Source organism: Solanum lycopersicum, chromosome 3 (genome assembly GCF_036512215.1).
Source record: "Solanum lycopersicum chromosome 3, SLM_r2.1".
NCBI classification, from domain to species: Eukaryota; Viridiplantae; Streptophyta; class Magnoliopsida; order Solanales; family Solanaceae; genus Solanum; species Solanum lycopersicum.
In genome coordinates, this window is record NC_090802.1 from 16,684,549 (window position 1) to 16,709,473 (window position 24,925).

The window sequence follows — 24,925 nt, forward strand, 5'->3', positions numbered from 1 at the left end:
ATTCTATCAATTCATCAAGCCTTCTCTTATACCAAGGCATCATCAATCTCATTACTTTTGTTCATCAAGCCTTCTTTTATACCAAGGCCTCATCATTAACAAAGAGGTTAGGGTTTTGCAAGATTTGGGATTCAATAACTTCATCATGCTCATATAATCACAATTATATAATTACATTTATGCAAGCATACAATTAAGTACATAGCAGGGTTTACAATATTATCAATACATATCATTCGCTATGAAGAGTTTACTACTAATATCGTAAGAGAAACCATAACCTACCTCCACCGAAGATTAGTGATCAAGCAAGCAAATTCCCAAAGCTTTGTGTTTTCCTCTTCATTTCTCCTCTCTCGATCAATCCTCTCTCTCTCTTTGTTCTTTCTATTTTCTTTATTCAAACCCTCTTTCTTTTACCCCAATTAGTATATAATTAAGAATAAAAGATGGCAATAATAACCCACTAATTAACTTAAGGTTACGTCTTTTAACCCCCAAGTAATTAGACTTATTAACATTAGCCCACTAACTTTATAATTAAGGAAGGAATAGTCAAAAACGCCCCTTAAAACGTATAAAGAAATTCGACCCAGACTGGGATTACGCAGTCTGTGACGGCCCATCGCGCCAACGACGGTCCGTCCTTCTGCCCCGTTACAGAGTTCAGAGACTCAATTTCTCTGAAGAGTCTGTGACGGTCCATCCTGCCATTCCGTCACGAAGTTCAGAGAGTCAATTTTCAGTACTTAATTTCAGATTTTCTAAGTGTTTTGAAACGAGACCCTGCGACGGTCCGTCGTGCCCATGACGGTCCATCGTGGGGTCCATCGCCTCAGCCTATTTTTCCAGGTCGTTACAATAGATACCAATTTACCCATCGTTCGTCCCCGAATGATCACAAGAAGGAAAATAAGGGCGAAAAGGAGTACCTGAATCTGTAAACATATGTGGGTATCTTTCTCGCATATCTGCCTCCTTCTCCCTAGTGGCTTCTTCAACGGGTCGATTCTTCCATTGAACTTTGATGGATGCAATCTCCCTTGATCTCAACTTGCGAATTTCTCTATCTAGAATGGCAACAGGTTCCTACTCATAAGATAAATTCTCATCAAGTAAAACTGAATCCCAACGGATAATGTAGTTTCCATCCCCATGATATCTTTTCAACATCGACACATGAAATACCGGATGCACTCCGGACAGCCCTGGAGGCAAGGCTAACTCATAAGCCACCTCCCTTACTCTCTTAAGTACTTCAAATGGACCAATATACCTTGGGCTAAGTTTACCTCTTTTTCCAAACCGCATCACCCCTTTAATGGGCGAAACCTTCAACAAGACTTGTTCACCCTCCATGAACTCTAAGTGTCTAACCTTTCGATCTGCATATTCTTTTTGCCGGCTTTGCGCCACCAAAAGCTTTTCTTGAATAGATTTCACTTTATCTAACGATTCCCTCAAAAGGTCAGTACCCCAAGGTCTAACTTCAAATGCATCAAACCACCCAATAGGAGACCTACATCTTCTCCCATATAGTGCCTCAAATGGGGCCATATCAATGCTTGAGTGATAGCTATTATTGTAGGAGAACTCTGCTAAGGGTAAGACGCTATCCCACTGACCACCAAATTCTATCACACATGCACGAAGCATATCCTCCAACACTTGAATCATTCGCTCAGACTGACCATCGGTCTGAGGATGAAACGCAGTACTAAGGTCCAACCTAGTACCCAATTCCTCATGAAATGTTTTCCTAAACTTAGACGTAAACTGCGTACCTCTATCTGATATAATGGAGAGTGGAACCCCATGCAATCGCACCACTTCTGAGGTGTAAAGTTTGCCTAACTTCTCTGCATTGTAAGTCACATTGACCGGAATGAAGTGAGCAGACTTATTTAACCTATCAACAATTACCCAAATAGAATCAAACTTTCCCAATGTCTTTGGAAGACCAACCACAAAATCCATTGCTATCCTTTCCCACTTCCATTCAGGAATGGGCATTCTCTGAAGTGTTCCTCCGGGCCTCTGGTGTTCATACTTTACTTTTTGACAGTTTGGACATTTTGCAATAAAGTCAACAATATTACACTTCATTCTACTCCACCAAAAGTGTTGCTTTAGGTCACGGTACATCTTGGTTGCACCCGGATGTATCGAATACCTTGAACTATGATCCTCTGTTAGAATAGTGTTGATCAAATCATCGACGCGGGGTACACATACCCTTCCCTTAATCCTCAACACACTTTCCCCATCGATTGTCGCTTCTTTAGCCTCTCCTTGCAACACTTTATCTCGGATCCGGATCAATTTTTCATCATTAAACTGCTTTCCCTTAATCTTATCAAGGAAGGAAGATCTTGCCTCCAGACAAGCTAAAAATCCTCCCTTCTCATTTACTTCTAATCTCATAAGGTCGTTAGCCAGAATCTGAACTTCTCTAGCCAATGGGCGTCTAGAAGCTTGCAAGTGAGCAAGCCTTCCCATGCTTCCCGCCTTTCTACTTAAAGCATCCGCTACAACATTCGCCTTCCCCAGATGATACAAAATAGTGATGTCGTAGTCCTTCAGTAGTTCCATCCATCTCCTATGTCTCAAGTTCAAATCTTTCTAAGTAAAGACATACTGAAGGCTACGATGATCCGTGTAGACCTCACACTTAACCCCATATAAATAGTGTCTCCATTGCTTTAATGCAAACACTACCACGGCCAATTCCAAATCATGAGTTGGATAGTTACGTTCATGCACTTTTAAATGTCTTGAAGCATAAGCAATCACATTCTTCTCTTGCATTAGCACTGCACCCAAACCCGAATAGGATGCATCACAATAGACAATGAAATTCTTACCTTCCACTAGCAAGGTGAGAATTGGTGCAGTAGTCAAAAGAGTCTTGAGCTTTTGAAAGCATTCCTCACACTCATCCGACAATACAAATGGAACATTTTGCTTAGTCAAGTTCGTCAGTTGGGAAGCAATAGAAGAGAATCCCTCGACAAATCTGCGGTAGTAGCTAGCTAACCCAACAAAGCTCCTTATTTCTGACACATTAGTAGGTCTTACCCAATTCTTCACTGTCTCAATCTTAGAAGGATCCACAATTACTCTATCCTTAGAAACCACGTGCCCCAAGAAGGACACTACATCTAGCCAAAACTCACACTTAGAGAACTTGGCATAAAGCTTTTTCTCCCTCAACATTTCCAATACCATTCTCAAATGCTCCTCATGTTCCTCCTTACTTTTAGAGTATATCAGTATCATCAATAAATACGATCACAAAGAGATCCAAATATGGCTTAAAAATCCCGTTCATCAAACTCATGAATGCAGCAGGGGCATTCGTAAGACCAAAAGACATCACTACAAATTCGTAATGCCCATACCTGGTTCTAAAAGCAGTCTTTGGCACATCCGTTGCCCGTATTTTCAATTGATGATAACCGGATCTCAAGTCAATCTTAGAGAAGACACAAGCACCTTGTAACTGATCGAACAAGTCATCGATGCGAGGAAGAGGATACATGTTCTTTATGGTTACCTTGTTCAACTGCCGGTAGTCTATGCACATTCGAAAACTCCCATCCTTCTTCTTTACAAATAAAAACCGGAGCACCCCAAGGAGATGCACTTGGTCTAATGAAGCCTTTGTTTAAAAACTCTTGAAGTTGGGCTTTTAACTCTCTTAACTCCGCGGGAGCCATTCTATAAGGGGGTATAGAAATGGGGTGAGTACCCGATTCAAGATCAATACAGAAGTCAATATCCCTATCTGGTGGCATACCAGGAAGATCTGCAGGGAACACATCCAGAAACTCACGGACCACCGAAACTGAATCAATCGAAGGTACTTGGTAGTGTCATCCTTGAGATGTGCCAAGAAAGCTAAACTCCCTTTACTAACCATTTTCTTAGCACAAAGAAAGGAGATGATACGCACCGGATTGGAAGTGTAGTCACCCTCCCACACTAACGGATCTGCCCCAAGCTTGGCTAACGTCACCGTTTTAGCATTACAATCCAAGATTGCAAATTACGGAGAAAGCCAAGTCATACCCAGAATTATATCAAAATCATCCATTTCTAAGATAATCAAATCTACATAAGTGTTGCTCCCCACAAAGTTCACCAAACAAGACCTATATACCTTTTCAACTACCACAGACTCACCAACCGGAGTAGAAACACGAATAGGCATATCAAGTAATTCACAATGTAAATTTAGACCATTAGCAAATGAGGAAGATACATAAGAAAATGTGGATCCAGGATCAAACAGTACAGAAGCCATGCAATCACAAACTAAAAGATTACCTGTGATGACAGCATCAGATGTCTCCACTTCAGACCACCCAGGGAAAGCGTAACAATGGGCCCTATCGTTTGTCTGTCCATTGCCCCTACCATGTTGTGATGTAGTGGCTCCAGTTTGCCCATCACCTCAGCCGTTTTGGTGGCCACCATTACCTCGACCACCATGTCCTCCAGAATAACGGCCTCTACCATGACCACCTCTACCTCTAGCTATTGGGGGTCGATAACTCTGTTTGGGACAATTCCTCCTAATATGTCCAGTCTCCCCACATCCATAACACTCTCTTGAGTCAAGCATAGGTCTCTCAAAGAAGTGTTGACCGGTCTGAGGTTGACCCCCAACTACAGTCTGTAGTGAAGACTGAATGGGTCGAAATGAGTAACCTCCGGAACCCTGTCCTCTAGAGTAAGAACCATTAAACTCACCTCCCTTTCGAGACCTCTTTGATGTCGATGCCATGGTGAATTCATCTGGCTTCACTCCTTCCACCTGTACCACGAAATTTACCACTTCTTGGAAGGATTTTGCCGTAGCCGCTACCTGTAAGGCTGAAATCCACAACTCTGACCTCAACCCCTTCACAAAATGGTGAATCTGCTCTAGTGGACTGAAACAAAGTTGCGTGGCATATCTGGATAGTGCGTGAAACCTAGCCTCGTAAGCATTAACCGACATCCTACCTTGCTCTAGGCTCAAGAACTCATCCCTTTTCTTCTCCCTCAAAGTCCGGGGGATATACTTCTCCATAAACAAGCTAGAGAATGAGGCCCAAGTCATAGGTGGTGCCTCTGTTTGTTGACACTCAACATGTGACCGCCACCACATTTTGGCGTTCCCTTGAAACTAATAACTCACGAACTCAACACCAAACCGTTCTACTACACCCATCTTGTGTAGTAGCTCATGACAGTCAAAAAGAAAATCGTAAGCATCCTCAGATTCAGCACCCTTGAAGACTGAAGGTGTCAATTTCAAGAACTTACTGAAAAGTTCATGCTGATCTTTAGTCATTATAGGCCCAGTAGTCAGACGTGGAAACGTGCCTATGTCCAATGAGGCATCCATACGAGGAGCCATAGTGGCTGCATGTTGTACCTCTTAAACCGGAGGTGTTGGTGCAGAAAACACTGGAGGGGCCTGACCCTGATCAGACAACCCACTAAGATAAGCGAGAACCTGATTGATCATCTCTGGGGTAGGTTGGGGTGGCAATTCCTCATTTTGCACTTGTTCATCCTCCCCTTCCTCACCCTCTCTTACCACTTCCTCAGTCGGTGGAGGAGTCACCGCCCTAGTATTAGACGGGCTAGGTGCTCGTCCTCTTCCTCTAGAGGACGTCCTCCCACGACCTCTTGCAGCTACTCTTCCTCGAGCTACAGCCCCAGTGGCTGGCCCAGGCGCTTCTTGTCTTGCCGACGTTGATGTTGGTGTAGTCGTTGCTCTAGTTCTAACCATCTGCGAAATAGAGTGAAGATGGTCAGATACCAATTCGTATCACCTAGATACCAATTGGACCCAAGTAATAGCACGAAAGAAAGAAAGAAAGAATGGAATTTTCCTAAAGTTTTATAGTCTCTCAAAGAAAAGTAAAGGCGTCCCCCTACCGTTCCTTAAGACTCTACTAGACTCGTTCTTGTGTGATGAGACCAACGAACCTAATGCTCTGATACCAAGTTTGTCACGACCCAAAACCGAGCTGCGACTGGCACCCACACTTACCCTCCTATGTGAGCGAACCAACAAATCTAATCCTTAACATTTCAATATAATACCAACAGAAAGTAATGCGGAAGACTTAAACTCATTAATAAAATCAATAACTATTATTATCCCCAAAATCTGGAAGTCATCACCACAAGAACATCTATGATCAAATTACTAAACTAAGAGTATTCTAAGAAGCTAAACAAAAAAAAGCTAGTCCATGGCGGAACTTCAAGGCATCAAGACAGGAGGAAGAAGATCCAGTCCAAGATAGCAAGTACTATATCATTAACAATTAGCGTCAAGTTCATACATTAGGGACTCAAGCCTCAATACCATACTCATTTGGCAAATTAGATTCATTAGATTGAGTATATTAACATCTTTCAAGATTCATTATCTTCATTTCTCTTGTGTCGGTACGTGACACTCCGCTCCCTCATATTCATTAATCCTCTTGTGTTGGTACGTGACACTCTGATCCCCTACTACTATGCGTCTGAACGTGACACTCCGATCCCCTAAATCTACGTGTCGGTTCGTGACACCCGATCCCCTAAATCTACGTGTCGGTTCGTGACACCCGATCCCCTAATCTCATTCTATCAATTCATCAAGCCTTCTCTTATACCAAGGCATCATCAATCTCATTACTTTAGTTCATCAAGCCTTCTTTTATACCAAGCCCACATCATTAACAAAGAGATTAGGGTTTTGCAAGATTTGGGATTCAATAACTTCATCATGCTCATATAATCACAATTATATAATTACATTCATGCAAGCATAAAATTAAGCACATAGTAGGGTTTACAATATTATTAATACATATCATTCGCTATTAAGAGTTTACTACGAATATCGTATGAGAAACCATAACCTACCTCCACCGAAGATTAGTGATCAAGCAAGCAAATTCCCAAAGCTTTGTGTTTTCCTCTTCGTTTCTCCTCTCTCTCTCTTTGTTCTTTCTATTTTCTTTATTCAAACCCTCTTTCTTTTACCCCAATTAGTATATAATTAAGAATAAAAGATGGCAATAATAACCCACTAATTAACGTAAGGTTACCTCTTTTAACCCCCAAGTAATTAGACTTATTAACATTAACCCACTAACTTTATAATTAAGGAAGGAATAGTAAAAAACGCCCCTTAAAACGTACAAAGAAATCCGACCCACACTGGGATTACGCAGTCTGTGACGGCCCGTCGCGCCTGCGACGGTCCGTCCTGCTGCCCCGTCACAAAGTTCAGAGACTCAATTTCTCTGAAGAGTCTGTGACGGTCCGTTCTGCCATTCCGTCACGAAGTTCAGAGAGTCGATTTTCAGTACAGAATTTTAGATTTTCTAAGTGTTTTAAAACGAGACCCTGCGATGGTCCGTCGTGCCCATGATGGTCCGTCGTGGGGTCCGTCGTCTCAGCCTATTTTTCCAGAAATAAAATCTGCTGCTCAAAACGACTAAACAGGTCATTACAAGTATAGTGTTTGAATTAAGTTAAAACTAAACTAATTATACTTAGAAAAATGTTAAGTTCTTCAAATAAGTAAATATGATTTAGTTGGTGAATGTATTGTTTAAATTAAGTTAAAATTGAACTAATTAAACTTAGAAAGTTGTTAAATTTTTTAAATAAGTTAATTGTAACAACCCATTTAGTCGGTTTGAGCCCTAGAACTTTTTCTTTGATAAAATACTTTTGGATAGAATTTATATGCGTGTTTTGAACTATTCATAATTATAATTAGGAAATTAGTGGGGTGGGTTAAATAATTTATATAGTTAGTTAAAGGAAATAAAATTAAAATAAATATTGGGCTACTTTTACACTTTTATAATTAGTCATATTATAGTTAGGTTAATAAATAATCTTTAGAAGTGTCACGACCCAAAACGAGTCGTGAGTGACACCCACACTTAACCTACTAGGTGAGCAAACCTACAAATATAAATCCCAACATTTACCAATAGTTGAACTATAAATAACAAAAATAATGCCGAAGATCCAAAACTTATTAATGTAACCAAGTAAATAAGCTTCTAAAGTTTAACACTTATTATCCCCAAAATTTGGAGGTCATCACATCAAGGACATCTATTCTCAAATTACCCAGTCTAAGAGTATTTAAGAAACCAAAATAAGTAAAAAGATGGTCCATGTCCGAAATTCAAAGACATCAAGACGTGAATGAAAGAATCCAGCACGAGCTAGAAATAATAGCTCACTCTGAACTCTGATGTGCGGGAGCGAGTCGAAGTCGATGGTACACTTGTTGCACTCCACAAAAGAACAAAGAAGAAAATACAAGTAGGGGTGAGTACAAGGAACACTTACTGAGTCGGTATTATCGGGCAACTCAAAATAGAAATCAATATATAATGAATAATAATATAAGTCAACTACAATACTTAACAGGTGGCAAGCAACAAACAAATGAACCTTTGACAACAACAACACCATAATAGGTACACCATCAATCTCAATATCAAACACGCCTATGAGGACTCATGCCTCCACACCATACTCATTTGGAAAATAGGTTCCTTGAAATTAAGCATATTAAGTTACTTTAAGATTCTTTGCCTTTAATGTTATTTTGTCGGAACGTGACACTCCGATCCCATAATACCGTATCGGAACGTGACACTCCGATCCCATAATACCATTTCATAACGTGACACTACGATCCCATAATACTGTGTCGGAACGTGACACTCTAATCCAATTTTCTCATTATTTTATTTTCTGCAAGCCTTCTTTATTCAAGGCGTCATTTTAATAAGGAGGATTCAAGATTAGAAATTCAACACTCTCATAATGTTAGGCCAGCCACAAACCACACAATCAAGTATATAGGAGATTTTACAATATCACTCACTACATATCAATCGCTATTTAGAGTTTATCTATCAAATAGAAATAAACCATAACCTACCTCCACCGAAGAATCGAAATAAAGCAAGCTACCTCTCCAATGCCTTTGCTTTTCTCAATGACTATGAAACTTTTCAATCTATCATATATATTTATATACATATTTGTAAGTTAACGATTCTACTGACATCATATTACTCGATGTCTAGCTTAGACCCAAAATTCACCTAACTTTATATATATATTTCCTAAAATTCAAATCTAAGATTAAGTCTTAATTCCTCCACTAAGCACAATTTTAATAATAATCATATAATATAATACACTAAATATTTCAATATATCAAACATTAATTTCTTATATCATAACAAAATTTTATAATATTAAAATTTGGCCACTGGTTACGAAACCAGTGGCAGAATACTAACCCTCAAAGATAATTTCCTATTTCCCCACTAAACTTACCAATTGAAGCCACTGGTCACGAGACCAGTGGCACACATGCATTAATCCCCTCTTTCCTCACATGGCAATCAATTTGCAGGTTTGTCCCTCCCCTAACTTTCATACAGTAACTATATATATATATATATATATATATATATATATATATATATGTATATATATATATATATCTTCCAATTCCTTATCTATTCAAGTCATCATAATAATAATAATAATAAAACCTAATACATATTCTAGCATGACCTTCTATACATAGAATAATATATGAAATTGTTGAAATTCTTACCTGAAGGAACAACGCTTTCAAATATTGCAGGTAGGGTTTCTCTCCTAACTCTTGTTTCCTTTTTTCATAAAATATACTCTTAATTATTATATAAGATAATTATAAAAGTGTGAAAGTGATCCACTATTAATTATAATATTATTTTGTTAACCACTAACTAAATAAATTAGTAAAACTACCCCATTAATTTAATAGTTATAATTATGAATAGTCCAAAACACCCATTTAAAATCTATCGGAAGAATATTTATGAAATAAAAATCTCTAGTATTCAAAACGACCAAAAGAATCATGACAATAGATAAAAATTTACCCATCGTTCATCCTCGAACGATCAAAAAGAAAGGCGAGGGAGAGAAAGAGTACCTGAATCTGTAAAAAGATGCGGATATCTTTCTTGCATATCAACCTCACTCTCCCAAGTGGACTCTTCAACTGGCCAATTCTTCCACTGAACCTTGATAGATGCAATCTCCTTTGATCTGAATTTGCGCACCTCCCTATATAGAATAGCAACAGGCTCCTCCTCATAAGAAAGATTCTCATCAAGAAGAACTGAATCTCAACAAATAATGTAGTTTCCATCACATGGTATTTTTTAAGCATAGACACATGAAATACCGGGTGCACTCCTGACAGTCCTGGAGGAAAGGCTAATTCATAGGCCACCTCCCCCACGCGCTTAAGTACTTCAAATGGTCTAATATAACTCGGACTAAGCTTACCTCGTTTGTCAAACCGCATCACACCTTTCATGGGTGAAACCTTTAGCAAGACTTGCTCACCCTCCATAAAATCCAAGTCTCTAACCTTTCGATCTGCATATTCCTTCTGCCTACTCTGAGCTGCTATAAGCTTTTCTTGAATAAATTTCACTTTCTCTAATGATTCCCTCAAAAGATCAGTACCCCAAGGTCTAACCTCAAATGCATCAAACCAACCAATGGGGGACCTACATCTCCTCCCATACAATTCCTTAAATGGGGCCATATCAATACTTGAATGATAGCTATTGTTCTACAAAAACTATGCTAAGGGTATGAATTTATCCCAATGACCACCAAAATCAATCACACACGCACGAAGCATATCCTCCAGCACTTGAATTGTTCACTCTGACTGCCCATCGGTCTGAGGGTGGAGTGCAGTACTAAGATCCAATCTAGTACCTAATTCAACATGTAGGATCCTCCATAATTTAGAAGTAAATTGCGTACCTTCATCTGATATGATGGAAAGTGGAACTCCATGCAATCGAACAATCTCCGAGATATAGAGTTTGGCTAACTTCTCTGCATTGTAAGTCATCTTTACTGGAATAAAGTAAGCAGACTTAGTTAACCTGTCAACAATTACCAAAATAAAATCAAACTTACCCATTGTCTTTGGAACACCAACTACAAAATCCATTGCAATTCTTTCCCACTTCCATTCAGGAATGGGCATTCTCGGAAGCGTACCTCCAGGCCTCTGATGTTCATACTTTACCTGCTGACAATTCGATCATTGGGCAACAAAATCAAAAATGTCACTCTTTATTCTACTCCACCAACAATGTTGACTTAGATCACAATACATCTTGGTTGCACCAGGATGTATAGATTACCTCAAACTATGAGCCTCTGTAAGAATAATGTGAATCAAATCATCTACATTGGCCACACATACTCTTACTTAATCCTCAAGACGCCTTCTTAATCAATTACTGCCTCTTTAGCCTCTCCTCGCAATATCATATCTCGAATTCAGCTCAACTTCTCATCAGCAAACTGCTTTCCCTTTATCTTGTCAAGAAAAGAAGATTTTGCCTCCACACAGGCCAAAAATCCTCCTTTCTCCAGTACTTCCAGCCTCATAAAGTCATTATCCAGAATCTGAACCTCTGTAGCCTATGGGCGTCTAGAAACTTGTAAGTGAGCTAAACTACCCATGCTCCCTACTTTTCTACTTAAAGCATCTGCCACGACATTAGCTTTTCCTGGGTGATACAAAATAGCAATATCATAGTCTTTCAATAGTTCTATCCACCTCCTCTGCCTCAAATTTAAATCATTCTGTGTAAAGACATATTGTAAACTACGATGATCTTTATAAACTTAACACTTGACCCCGTATAGATAATGTCTCCATTGCCTTAATGCAAATACAACTGCAGCCAACTCCAGATCATAGGTCAAATAGTTACGTTCATGCACTTTCAATTGTCTCGAAGCATAAGAAATTACATTCCTCTCCTGCATTAGCACTGCATCCAAACAAGAATAAGATGCATCACAATAAACAATAAAATTCTTACCTTCTACTGGCAAGGTAAGAATTGGTGTAGTAGTCAACAAGGTCTTGAGTTTCTGGAAGCTTTCTTCGCATTCGTTTGACCATATAAATGGAATATTCTGCTTAGTCAAATTTGTCAACTGGGAAGCAATAGAAGAAAATCCCTTGACGAATCGACGGTAGTAGCTAGCTAAACCAACAAAGCTCCATACCTCTGAAACATTAGTAGGTCTTACCCAACTCTTCACTGCTTCAATCTTAGAAGGATCCACCATCAATCCATTATTAGAAACCACGTGCCCCAAGAAGGACACTGAATCTAGCAAAAACTCACACTTGGAGAATTTGGCATAAAGCCGTTTCTCCCTCAACAACTCCAATACTACTCTCAAATGCTCCTCGTGTTCTTTTCTGCTCTTTGAGTATATCAGTATATCCTCAATAAATACAATAAAAAAGAGATCCAGATATGGCTTAAAAATCCCGTTCATCAGGCTTATGAAAGCAGCAGGGGCATTCGTAAGACCAAAAGACATTACTAAGAATTCATAATGCCCATACCTGGTTCTAAAAGTAGTCTTTGGCACATCTGTTTCCCGTATTTTCAGTTGATGATAACTGGATCTCAAATCAATTTTAGAGAAGACACAAGCACCTTGTAACTGATCGAACAAATCATCAATGCGAGGAATGGGATACTTGTTCTTAATAGTTACCTTATTCAGCTGCCTGTAGTCTATGCACCATCGAAAACTTCCATCTTTCTTCTTCAAAAAAAAAACAGGAGCACCCCAAGGGGATTCACTCGGCCTAATAAAATCTTTACCTAACAGCTCCTGAAGTTGGGCCTTTAACTCTCTTAACTCAGCTGGAGCCATTTACCAATAGTTCAACTATAAATAACAAAAATATTGCATAAGATCCTAAACTTATTAACGTAACCAAGTAAATAAGCTTCTAAAGTTGAACACTTATTATCCCCAAAATCTGGAAGTCATCACATCAAGAACATCTATTCTAAAATTACCCAGTCTAAGAGTATTTAAGAAACCAAAATAAGTAAAAAGATGGTCCATGTATGAAATTCAAAGACATCAAGACGTGAATGAAAGAATCCAGCACGAGCTAGAAATAATAGCTCACCCTAATCTCTGATTTGCGGGAGACTGACTAGAGTTGAGGGCGAGTCGAAGTCAATGTTACACTTGCTGCACTCCACAAAAGAACAAAGAGGAAAATACAAGTAGGGGTCAGTACAAGGAACACGTACTGAGTAGGTATCATCGGTCAACTCAAAATAGAAATCAATATATAATGAAAAATAATATAAGTCAACTACAATACATAATAGGTGGCAAGCAACAAACTCATGAACCTTTGACAACAACAACACCATAATAGGTACACCATCAATTACAACATCAAACACGCCTATGAGGACTCATGCCTCCACACCATACTCATTTGGAAAATAGGTTCCTTGAAATTAAGTATATTAAGTTACTTTAAGATTATTTGCCTTTAATGTTATTGTGTCGGAACGTGACACTCCGATACCATAATATCGTGTCAGAACATGACACTCCGATCCCATAATACCGTGTCGGAACGTGACACTCCGATCCCATAATACCGTGTCGGAACGTGACACTCTGATCCAATTTTCTCATTATTTTATTTTCTGCAAGCCATCTTTATTCAAGGCGTCATTTTAATAAGGAGGGTTCAAGATTAGAAATTCAACACTCTCATAATGTTAGGCCAGCCACAAACCACACAATCAATATTTAGAGTTTATCTATCAAATAGAAATAAACCATAACCTACCTCCACCAAAGAACCGAAATCAAGCAAGCTACCTCTCTAATGCCTTTGCTTTCCTCAATTCCTATGAACCATTTCAATCTATAAAATATATATACATATTTGTAAGTTAGCGAGTAAAAAGACATCATATTACTCTATGTCTAGCCTGGACCCAAAATTCACCTAACTTTATATATATATTTCCTAAAATTCAAACCTAAGAGTAAGTCTTAATTTCTCAACTTAGCACAATATTAATAATAATCATATAATATAATAAACTAAATATTTAATTACCTATCTCAATATATCAAACTTTAATTTCTTATATCATAACAAAATTTCATAATATTAAAATTTGGCCACTGGTTACGAAACCAGTGGCAGAATACTAACCCTCGAAGACAATTTCCTATTTCCCCACTAAACTTACCAATTGAAGCCACTGGTCACAAAACCTGTGGCATACATGCATTAATCCCCTTTTTCCTCACATGGCAATCCATTTGCAGGTTTGTCCCTCCCCAACTTTCGTACAGTAACTATATATATATATATATATATATATCTTCCAATTCCTTATCTATTCATGTCGTCATCATCATCATAATAATAATAATAATAATAATAAAACATAATACATATTCTAGCATGACCTTCACTATACATAGAATAATATATGAAATTGTTGAAATTGTTTCTTGAAGGAACAACGCTTTCAAATATTGCAAGTAGGGTTTCTCGCCTAACTCTTGTTTCCCTTTTTCGTATAATCTACTCTTAATTATTATATAGGATAATTATAAAAGTGTGAAAGTAATCCACTATTAATTATAATATTATTTTCTTAACCACTAACTAAATAAATTAGTAAAACTACCCTAGTAATTTCATAGTTATAATTATGAATAGTCCAAAACACCCATTTAAAATCTATCGGAAGAATAATTATGAAATAAAAATCTCTAGTATTCAAAATGATCAAAAGAGTCGTTACAAGAAGAAAAGAAAAGAAGAGAAGAGTGTCACGACCCAAAATGGGTGTGATGGCACTCGTCTTATCCAACCAAGAGACGTCAGCCTAAAACCCAATATCTAACAAAGTGCGGAAGTAAATAACAATCCAACAACAATTTCTATTATGGAACCAAGTGATATTATTTCAATCCCCAAAACCAGGTTGTCACGTGGACAACCCTCTAATGTAAATATTAGAATTGAAACAAAATAGAAGTCTAAAATGAAGTTGTCTTTCAAGTAAAAACAAAGTCATAAACTTGAGTAGGGAAGTTCACTGAGATGAAAAGCAACTACCTCACAATACTCCATAGGATGCCTCGGAAATGAAAAGAAGGACAGGTATCACAATGATCCGGGCTCGTAACCTACAATAATTTGTAGAAGCAAGGGGTGAGTACCAAACAATGCGGTACCCAACAAGCAAACCTCTAAACACAAGTTAAGTGAACAAAATATGGGTACTCCTTACACCCTATATAAACCTTCAAGCTACAGCCTAACAGTTTAAAGTTTACCAAACACACAACTCAATAACCACACTCTATCGGTTTACACATTAACAACTCAATATTCAACAGTCACAAGCTTCACAGAGAAACAATGACAAGATCAGCAAAACACGTGTTCAAGTTCATCAAAAATAAGATGTTCAATGCCATGAGATGCAATGTTAAATATAGTGATGCATGTCTTTCGTACTGATACACACCCGCAGTCTCTCAGTCCGAGACCAATGGGGGACATATCTGTCCATGCATCAGTCTCGGTGCACGACACGACCCTTGATAAATAGTAACCTTCACAGCGCGCGATACGTCTTTCGAAATAAAATATTCATCGCGGCGCGCGATACGACCCTCGAAATGGTACATCCTCTTACCACAGCCATGTCTCAGATACAATGCAAATGACATGCTCAACTGAAAATGAAGAGATAACAATTTTGATAAGAAAGCGCAATTTACTACAAGGAATTCAACACCAACAAATAAGCAACAACTCATACACTTAACAAGGGTTTAGAAATCCACTAGCCTTTGTCAATCTAATAATCACTCTAGGACTTGAGTCTTCCCTTTCTATTGAGCTTCCGAATCAATGGGATCTATTCAAGTATATATATTCACAATAAGGTTTCAGAACTAACAACACCCAAATTTTTATAGGTTTAACCTTGAACTAAAAATTCACCCACATTTATAATCAAGTTTGTAACTCTTGATGTAAATTAACAATTCAACCATCATATTTTTTTTCAATTTTGATGCCTAGGGTTAAGTTCCAATTCCTCCACATAAAAAAACAATTGGCATTGAGGGAATATAACTCACCTACTACTTGATTTCTTATCTTAATATTTTAACACATTGAATTTCTAGGCGATAACTAAAGAAAGTAACCACATTTTGCTTAATTCACACATGACCCATACTTAAGTTGCATAAAAAAATTATAAAAATATGAAGAACCCTACTTGTGCATAATTATCAATTATTAATTGTTTTCATGATTTTTCCCACTAGTTTATACCTGTCAGAAAATTGCTACCACCCATATGACTAATGTAACAAGAAAAATATTTAAGAAATCTAAACATTAATCTAATAATTAAATGATAAAAGCCTCCAAATCGATAGACAATTTATACTTTCTATATACACCTCTTTATCTTAACAATTTTACATTCCAACAAACCTTTAAGATTTAAGATGTAGTTTTACCTGATCTTGACCTGCGGCTCCTTTATTCTACAAGTAAGTTTTCTGCCTCTCTTTCTTTTCCTTTTCCTTCTGAGTATTTTTTTTTCTGCCGTTCCTTCTTCAGTTTCTGACTTTCAACCATATAAGGCCTTGCCCTTATTTTATTTTATTTAGTTAATTAATTATTATATAATCACTTATTTAATTTAAAAATCATCCCACTTACGCTCACAAGTCATAAATTAAATATAAAACTATAAAAATGAGTTAAATTAGAAAAAAAGGTAAAATTCATAAAATGACTAAGAGGGTCGTTACATTATCCTACACTAAAAATCATGTTTGTCCTCGAACATAAAGTAAAATAAAGTACCTGAAGATTAAAAAAGTTGAGGATATCTGGCACGCATGTCATACTCAGTCTCCCAAGTTGCCTCTCCCATTGATCGGTGCTTCCATTGCACCTTCACTGAAGCAATCTCCTTGATCCTAAGTTTTCGAACCTGCCTATCCAAAATAGTTATAGGCTCCTCCACAAATGTCAAGTCTTGACCCAACTCCACAGAGTCAAGTGAAAGAACATGAGATTCATCCGGAATATACTTCCGAAGCATAGAGACCACCTCTGCTTATAGGCCACCTCTGCCACTCGGCTCAACTTATAGGCCACCTCTGCCACTCGGCTCAAAGTTTCAGCAGTTCCAATGAACCTATGGCTAAGCTTACCCTTCATTCCAAACCTCATCACACCCTTCATGGGTGATACTTGATACGCTCAAACTTACTTCTCGAATAAGAAGTAAAGCAGTCGTGTCAACTAAATAACCCAACTAGTGAGGTTGAGATCGTTCCCACGAGGAAAATAGTCTAGACTTAACTTCAACCTGTTATTACTATTGTTTGGTCAATGACTTCCTTGGAAAGTAAAAACATACAAAGGGGGGTTTCTATTTCTAAATGAGTGAAAATAAATAACAAACTTGAAAGAGACACTTAACAGCTTTGACAGTTGAATTTTAATCAATTAATCAAGGTAACTAGGGTTTACGTGTTCCCCAAAGGTTCATAACTTGATAATTCTAACTATAACAATTTTTTCCTAGTATCTTTCATGCAAAGTGATAAGTTATGTATTTCTAAATCCTTGGTCTGACATCTAGAAAATCTCACTCTGCACCTTGGTCCGGCTACGTGTGTTGCTATCCTAACTCTTATCCTTACCTCATATTAAGCATCGTATTCGATATTTGACTAAGTTATTACCTCGTACCAATCAATACTTGCCTATTAGATAGTATACACTAAATCTATGTTAATAATTCTTTTCCTATTATCTACCTCCTTGGTCCAGAAAGTAGCATTAAGGCGAGTTCTAACGTTGGCCATCCGTTATATGGACTTCAAACCGAAAGAATTATTAATACATGCAAGACAGTATTCTAGAATTGTTATTTTAGTTAGGGTTTATCTCATTATTTGCCTATGGTTCCCACAACCCTAGTTATGGAGTTTAGTTACTCATATCCATAAACACAATATTCAAATATAGTAGATAAGAATTCATGTACTTACTTCAATGAGAAAGAGTAAAATCCAAAGTTTGCTTGATTAATCTCTAAAAATCAATTGCAAGAATCTCAAAATCTAACACTAATACACAAAGTCTAATAATATGATGTATAATCTAGCGGAGTCTAACAATACGGAGTCTAACCTGAAAAATGAGGTTTTTTCGAACTATTTATAAAAAAACAAAAACCTTATTAAACAAGGATTCTAATTGCTGGAAATCTGCCAAAACGCAGATGGGTCGACGGACCTCACGATGGACCGTCGTGGTCACAACGGACTGTCATGGACTCCGTCGTCCTATACTTGTGCAATTTCTTCTGCTACTCTCTTCATTCCCCTCGACGGCAAGTATGACGGACCGTCATAGGTAAAACGGTCTGTCATAGGCACAAGGGTTCGTCGAGGGTCTTCGTTCCAAAACAGTTCAACTCTTCGAATCTGGGTACTGGGATCACTTTTCTGAACTTCACGACGAACCTGCAAGACGGGCTGTCATAGCCACGACGGACCCTCACAAGCTTCGTAACCCCACACTTGGTCAGACTTCCTCATCTTCCTTCAGCAGCTTTACTACGCTGCCACCTAAGGACCGTCACAAGAACGACGGACCGTCACATGCTCCGTAGGTGGTCTCTACTGCATTTCTTTGCTCAAAATCTCTGCATTCAACTTTGGACAGATTTCCTGCAAAACAAAGAGAATCTTACATAAAACTAGCACAAAAAAGGCTTTTGGACACACTAAACTTAAGGAAAAAAGTATTAATAATACCGTGAAACCACGGTATATCAACACCCTCAACTTAAATTTGTTGTTTGTCCTCAGGCAACGCACCATGACTCAATACAAAATCTTTGTACAATAGTATCCATGTTTTATCCTTTGTAATCATTTAGCTATCAATCCCGATTAATCTCCTCAAATCTATGCATGCTATCACTATTAGAATTGAATTATGTTGGGTCAGAACATGACAGAGACTCGCCATGCACTAACACCTATCCTCTTCAATTTCTCACCGAGGTGCTAACAATTCCGGTATTGCAACTAGTGTCCTCACTTTAAAACAAAATCTCCTTTTTCACACAATGATTTCAGTTTGAGTATAAGGATAACTTTTCAACACTCGCTCTCAGAACAAAGTCACACTCATTCATACATATTGCCAAAGCTTGCCCTTATTTTCACTGCCTTAAGTTCGCTATACAACCCTTAGGATCACGATAGGACTTTTTTAGTTAGTAACATAGGCTCGGGGTCAGGTAAGGTATATTTAGGTATACTTTAGTGACTTTTTGACCTCCTTGACATATCGGCTAAACCTTCCACTTTTTATCATTTTATCTCGCCCAGTTTCTCATATTCTTTCACCTTGCTATTTTCTCTTCTTTCTTCATTTGTGTAAGTGACTCTCTTCTTTTCTTGTTTGTAATTCTTGTATATTTTTCTTTTTCTTTACTTTTATTTCAACGAATTCTTGATTCACTTTACTTTTATTTTTTCTTGCTCTTTGTTCTTTCAACCTTACTTTCCAGAGCATTCCTCATAATAGCCACCCTCAACTCATGGATTTGCCTTAAGTCAAGATACACAATACCCAAAGTTGGGTCAGGGCCTTAACGAAGGTTGTTTTTTCATTAGCCACCCTCAACTCATTCTTTTGGCATAAGCTGAGGTGCACATGTCCAAGGAGGGACCAGGGCCAACACATTGTTCCCAGAAAAGATCATTTGGGGTGAAAAAAAAAATCTAATTTTAAGCTAAGATTATTTGAATCAAAGAACGATAAATTTCATTTGGTTTCTTTTATTTAGGCTAGAAATGGGCTACATTGAATAAGGGCCTATGATCCTTTCATAATTGTCTATTACAACTTACTTTTAGCAGGACTAACAAGGCAAGATCTTGCTCAGTACCAATAGTGGACTTATTCGAATTTTCCTCACACTCACTTGAAATCTCATCACTATACCAGATTATCACACACCTAGTTCGAATTTAAGACTCAGGGTAATTCAATGGTGTAACTATATGTCATGCTTAGAGCCACACAATTATAAGTTACTATGCCTAGTCATGCATCATTTTCTAGTTTATCAGGATATCATTTTAGCCATCATGCTTCAACTTAAACTATGTACAAAAGATATAAACCTATCGGTTCAATAGAAAAAGTAATTAGTCTTTTGGGGAAAAAGAACAAAGGCAAGAAAATCACAAAAGAGGATAGTGAATTGGGCTACTCAGACTTCACCCTAACACTCACTATCCATTTACCCCACCCCAACAAAAAAGCATGCAATTGTCCCCAATGCATAAAAATCTAAGTACTAGAGTGGTAGGTGAAGCAAACCTGTGGCACAAAGTACCGTTGATCAGCAAGATGGTGGGTCCGGTTCCCCGGAACCCACGTCCTATGCAATCTGGACAACCTCAGTGGTGTCCTCAGCAACAACCGCACCATCACTAGTGCCTCTTGCTATCTCCACAGTGCGGGAGCTAGACACCCCACTGCTAACTCTGATGCTCTCATTTGGTGCGCCTCCTCCTCAGCAAGGGAGGCTCTCCTCGCAGCCTTTATCTCTCGGTGCTCCTTCTTTCGTGCTCGCAACTCGTCCTCTACTCAAACCCTACGCCTCTTGTCACTCTCTCGAGGGGGAGGTGGTGGAATGTTAGAAGTACAAAAAAGGGCGGCCAACAGTGTGTCCTCAGCAGGTTCGACAGAAGGGGCCTCAGAATACGGCACCCTAGCCTCTAAGATTGTGTCATTATCTGCACGAAGACTGTCGACTGCAGCCTGAAGGGTCGACACATCAACCGGTGGGGCTGGTCGGGCTAGCACCCTCAACTCAAAGGCGTCGAAGCGCTAGTTAACCTCAGGGATCTTCTGCTCTGTAAACTGCACCATTTTCCTCTTTAGGCGCTCTTCTGACTCAGTAATCGACTTCTGCATCCATGGCTGGATATGATGCAGAAGAGTGGCCATTTGTGCCTCTATTTTTTGGACCCTTGCAAGCGGGACCAGTGCCGGTAGAGGGGCTGTGCGAGAGGAGCTCGGGGTTGTGCTACTACCCGAGATAGACTCGACCGGGGTAGTATCAGTAGACGCTTGTGTAGCTGTGCGTTCCAGGGCTACCATATCGGCAAGATCATCAGGAAGTGGGGATAGCTCTAGACTGGGACCTTTGCGTGGAGCCAACGTATTGGCCTTGTCTCTGATGAGGCCGACGTCAACAGTGCCCTGCGGGGTCTTAAGCTGAATAACGTGCCATATGGGCACACCTGCAGAATTGCAAAGGGCAAAGATCATGCACGGGAAAGGGTAGGTAGTAGTGACCTTGATTGCCCTCTCGTGCATGACTGCCTAGAGAATCCATGCGAAGTCCACCTCAAATACGGCTATCATCGCCGCCATCAACACTGCTCGATCCCAGGTAACGATATTATCAGCAGCTGTGGGGGAAAGGTATTGATGGACAAGCAGCCACAAGAACTTTGCTGTGAACGTGAGGTTGGCCTTCTTGATGGCCCCCTTCAGCTCAGTCACTCAATCGGCACCCTCACCATCTAATGAGAGGTACAGGGCCATCCACCTCTTGGTGGTCTCTATCAGTGATGGCTAGCGCAAAAACTGGCCATCCTTAACTATCTGCCAGCGGTTGTCAAACTCGGCAGTGAGGGAGGTCCGAGTAGCATCAACACTCTCGCCGTATAGAAACCTGTGAGTGGCTGGCAAGGAAATGTCAACCTGTACGCCTCGTACTTGGACCTGCTCCAGTGGGGCCTGTTTAGCAGGGGGCAGCCCGCCTATCGATCTGTTATCGGAGAGTCACTACGTAGGATACATAGAACTCTCGGACCATTTCTTCGTTATATCGTCCCAACGGACGTGCTATCCACTCCAAGCAATGCCTGGTGAAGAGGTTGTGGATCTCAGGCATCGTCAAGAGACTCCCTCTAAGTACCCGCCACTCCAAAGTGAGTGTTCGAGTAATCACTCCTTTATCAGTCAGGAACTTGGCATCGGAGTAGACTTGAAATTGCCCGTCGACACACCACCGATTGGGCTGGTCAGTGGCTTTGGTGGGGACCTGAGCTGGTGAGCCGCATGTAGAGTCTGAACTGTCAACCTCATCAGTGGAGGTCGACACTGCAGTGGTGGCGGGTGCGGGAACCTCAGCAGATCCACAAGCTTCTCGGACCATGATACTCCTAAGGAGCCAGACGCTCTTTCCTCATTTGTGAGTGACCCAGAGGGTGTGCCGGTCAGTGTGCGCTCCTCATCAGACTAGGAGGCAGTGACTACGCCAGATGCCACTTTTTTGGGTGTGGCTCTGGGAGCATTTGCAGCATGAGAAGGTGTGGAAGTGCCTAGGGGCACATACTCATGGGCACGCTCATCATCAGAGCCGATGACCATGCGGGCAGACGGGGCGACATACTTTGATCACCCGCGTGCGTAGATTCGGTCTTGCTTGGGTGCCATAGTAGATAGTACCTATAAACGATCAATATTAGAATGAGTAGTGGCAAACAAGAAAAGCGAAACCATAAGAAATAAAACATTGAAAATATTATTGTCATTGTTGTAGAAACAGTGATACATGACGGGCCTGGTGACGGGTCATCGTGACTACAACGGACCGTTGTGAGGTCTGTCGTGTTTTACTTGGACTATGTATATATAGAGAACACTGAAGGAAAGTGTCAGACTAGCATGACGGTATGTGCAGGACGGACCGTCAAGGGTATGATGGACCGTCATAGATGTCCGTCGTAGGACACTTGAGAAAAAAATATGGAGAACCTTTGGAGAGGGGTCTCTGACCGTCATGACGGTCATGCAGGACAGCCTGTCGTGGGTACGACGGTCCGTCATATGTTTCCATTGAAGGACACTTGGAAAACAATTTGAGACCCTTCGAAACAGGGTCTCTTACAACCAAAATGGTTGTGCAGGACGGACCATCGTGAAGATGACGGTCCGTCACATGTGTCCGTTGGAGAACACTTGGGAAAAAATGAGAGACCCTTAGAAACAGGGTCTCTGACAACCAAAACGGTTGTGCAGGACGGACCGTCGTGAGTACGACGATCCGTCGTGAGTACGACGATCCGTCACATGTGTCCGTTGGGAAGGGTGCTAGGGCTTTTGCAACGGACCCTACGACGGTCCATGGTGGGTACGACGGTCTGTCATCGGGGTCTCGTTCTGAGTAACAGTGGCAGAACTTAGGCACCCTAAGCATCCCCGATCAACCCACATCAACCTTGTAGTGTTTTGGACCTACATGTGTCTAACCCAACTACCTAGGAAACTAGCAATGCAAAAGCACCTATGTCTAGGGGGTAAACATGGCAATTTCAAACATTTGTAACCTAGGTTAGACAGAATCGTTTAATGTAAACAACATATGACGAAGAACTAAGCTATTACAAACTAATAACAAAAATACAAGATAATATGAGTAGAAATTATAGACACATACCTTAGAAATGGAGAAAAAAGAACGGACAATTACTCAGTTGGCAAAGTAGACACCCACAGCAGCAGCTCCGACTAGTAGATGATAACTCTAGGGCGTTGGAGAATTTTAGGGGGCAATGATCGGTGGGAGGGAATGTCGAAGCTGAGAAGAGAGGGAAGATGAGAGGACTAATGAAGGAATGGGGTGAAATGAGGGGTTGGGAGGGTTTAAAAGGTCTTATTTTGAAAAAGGGTCCAGCCGGGTCGGGTCGGGTATAACACATTAATCACACGATGCTTCCCTGACAACGGTCGGTTGCCGTTGTGACGACCCGTTGTTGGTTCAATCATGTGCGCCCTAGTTTCAAAATAACAGAAAAACATTGGTACGACGGATGCATATGACGATCCATCGAAGGTGCAATGGTCCATCGACGTGTTCGTCAGTGACTGCTGCAGAGTAATTTTCTGCAGAATTTCATGGTGACGTGCCTTCAAATTTAAGAACTCATTCTTAGAAAAATGCTACCATTAATAAAAAGACTATAAGTATTGGGTTGCCTCCCAACAAACGCCTTATTTAATGTCGCGGCACGACTGGGGACCCTTTATTACTCAGACTTCATCAAGATGGTATGCGTCTATTACTTCATTCCCCGGTGCTTTATGCCCAAAATAGAGTTTTATTCTATCTCTATTCCTCTTAAACCGCACTGCCGCCTTGGATTTTAACTCAACTGCTCCATAAGGAAATACTTGGGTAATCAAGTAAGGGCCAATCCATTTGGACTTGAGCTTTCCCGTAAGACAAGGCTACCCAGAACTATCAACAAGCACCAAATCCCCAACCATAAACTCTTGTTTTGCATTTTTTGTTCATTCTCCTTCTTAATCTTTTCTTTGTGGGATATGGCAGATACCGATTGGAGCTCACCACACTACCTCATGGTCCTACAAATCTTGAAGGTTGCTTCTTCATTATTCAACCGAAATGTCATCTGTCCCTTCTCCATATCAACTAAGGCTCTACCTGTAGCAAGGAATGGCCTCCCAAGAATAATAGACACTTCAAAATCGACCTCACAATTAAGAATAACAAAATCAGCTGGAAAGATGAATGACTCCACTTTTACTAGCACATCATGGAGTATCCCTATAGTCCTTTTCACTGTCCGGTCGGCCATCAGTAGCCGCATCACAGTGGGTTTTGGATCCCCCAAACCCAACTTCTTGTAAATTGAGAGGGGCATGAGATTTAAGCTTGGCCGAGATCACATAATGCTTTCGCAAAATGTAATGACCCAACTGTACAAGAAATAGTGAACGCACCCGGATCTTCTTTCTTTTGTACTAGGGATCTTCTAGCAATAGAACTACAATGCTGCAATCTATCATCATCCCCAAAAGTGACCGATCTTTTCTTGG

General features: G+C 39.8%; 1 protein-coding gene across 1 annotated transcript; it reads right to left on the reverse strand.

Moving 5' to 3' along the window:
- Positions 1-18,073: 18,073 nt before the first annotated feature.
- On the reverse strand, positions 18,074-23,128 carry LOC138347195 (uncharacterized). The gene is made up of 2 exons (XM_069294875.1): positions 20,387-23,128; positions 18,074-18,717 (listed from the first exon to the last, which is right to left on the reverse strand). Exon 1 carries the CDS (start codon positions 21,389-21,391, stop codon positions 20,900-20,902), a length of 492 nt encoding a protein of 163 aa, XP_069150976.1. The 5' UTR covers positions 21,392-23,128; the 3' UTR covers positions 18,074-18,717; positions 20,387-20,899.
- Between the last annotated feature and the right edge of the window lie 1,797 nt (positions 23,129-24,925).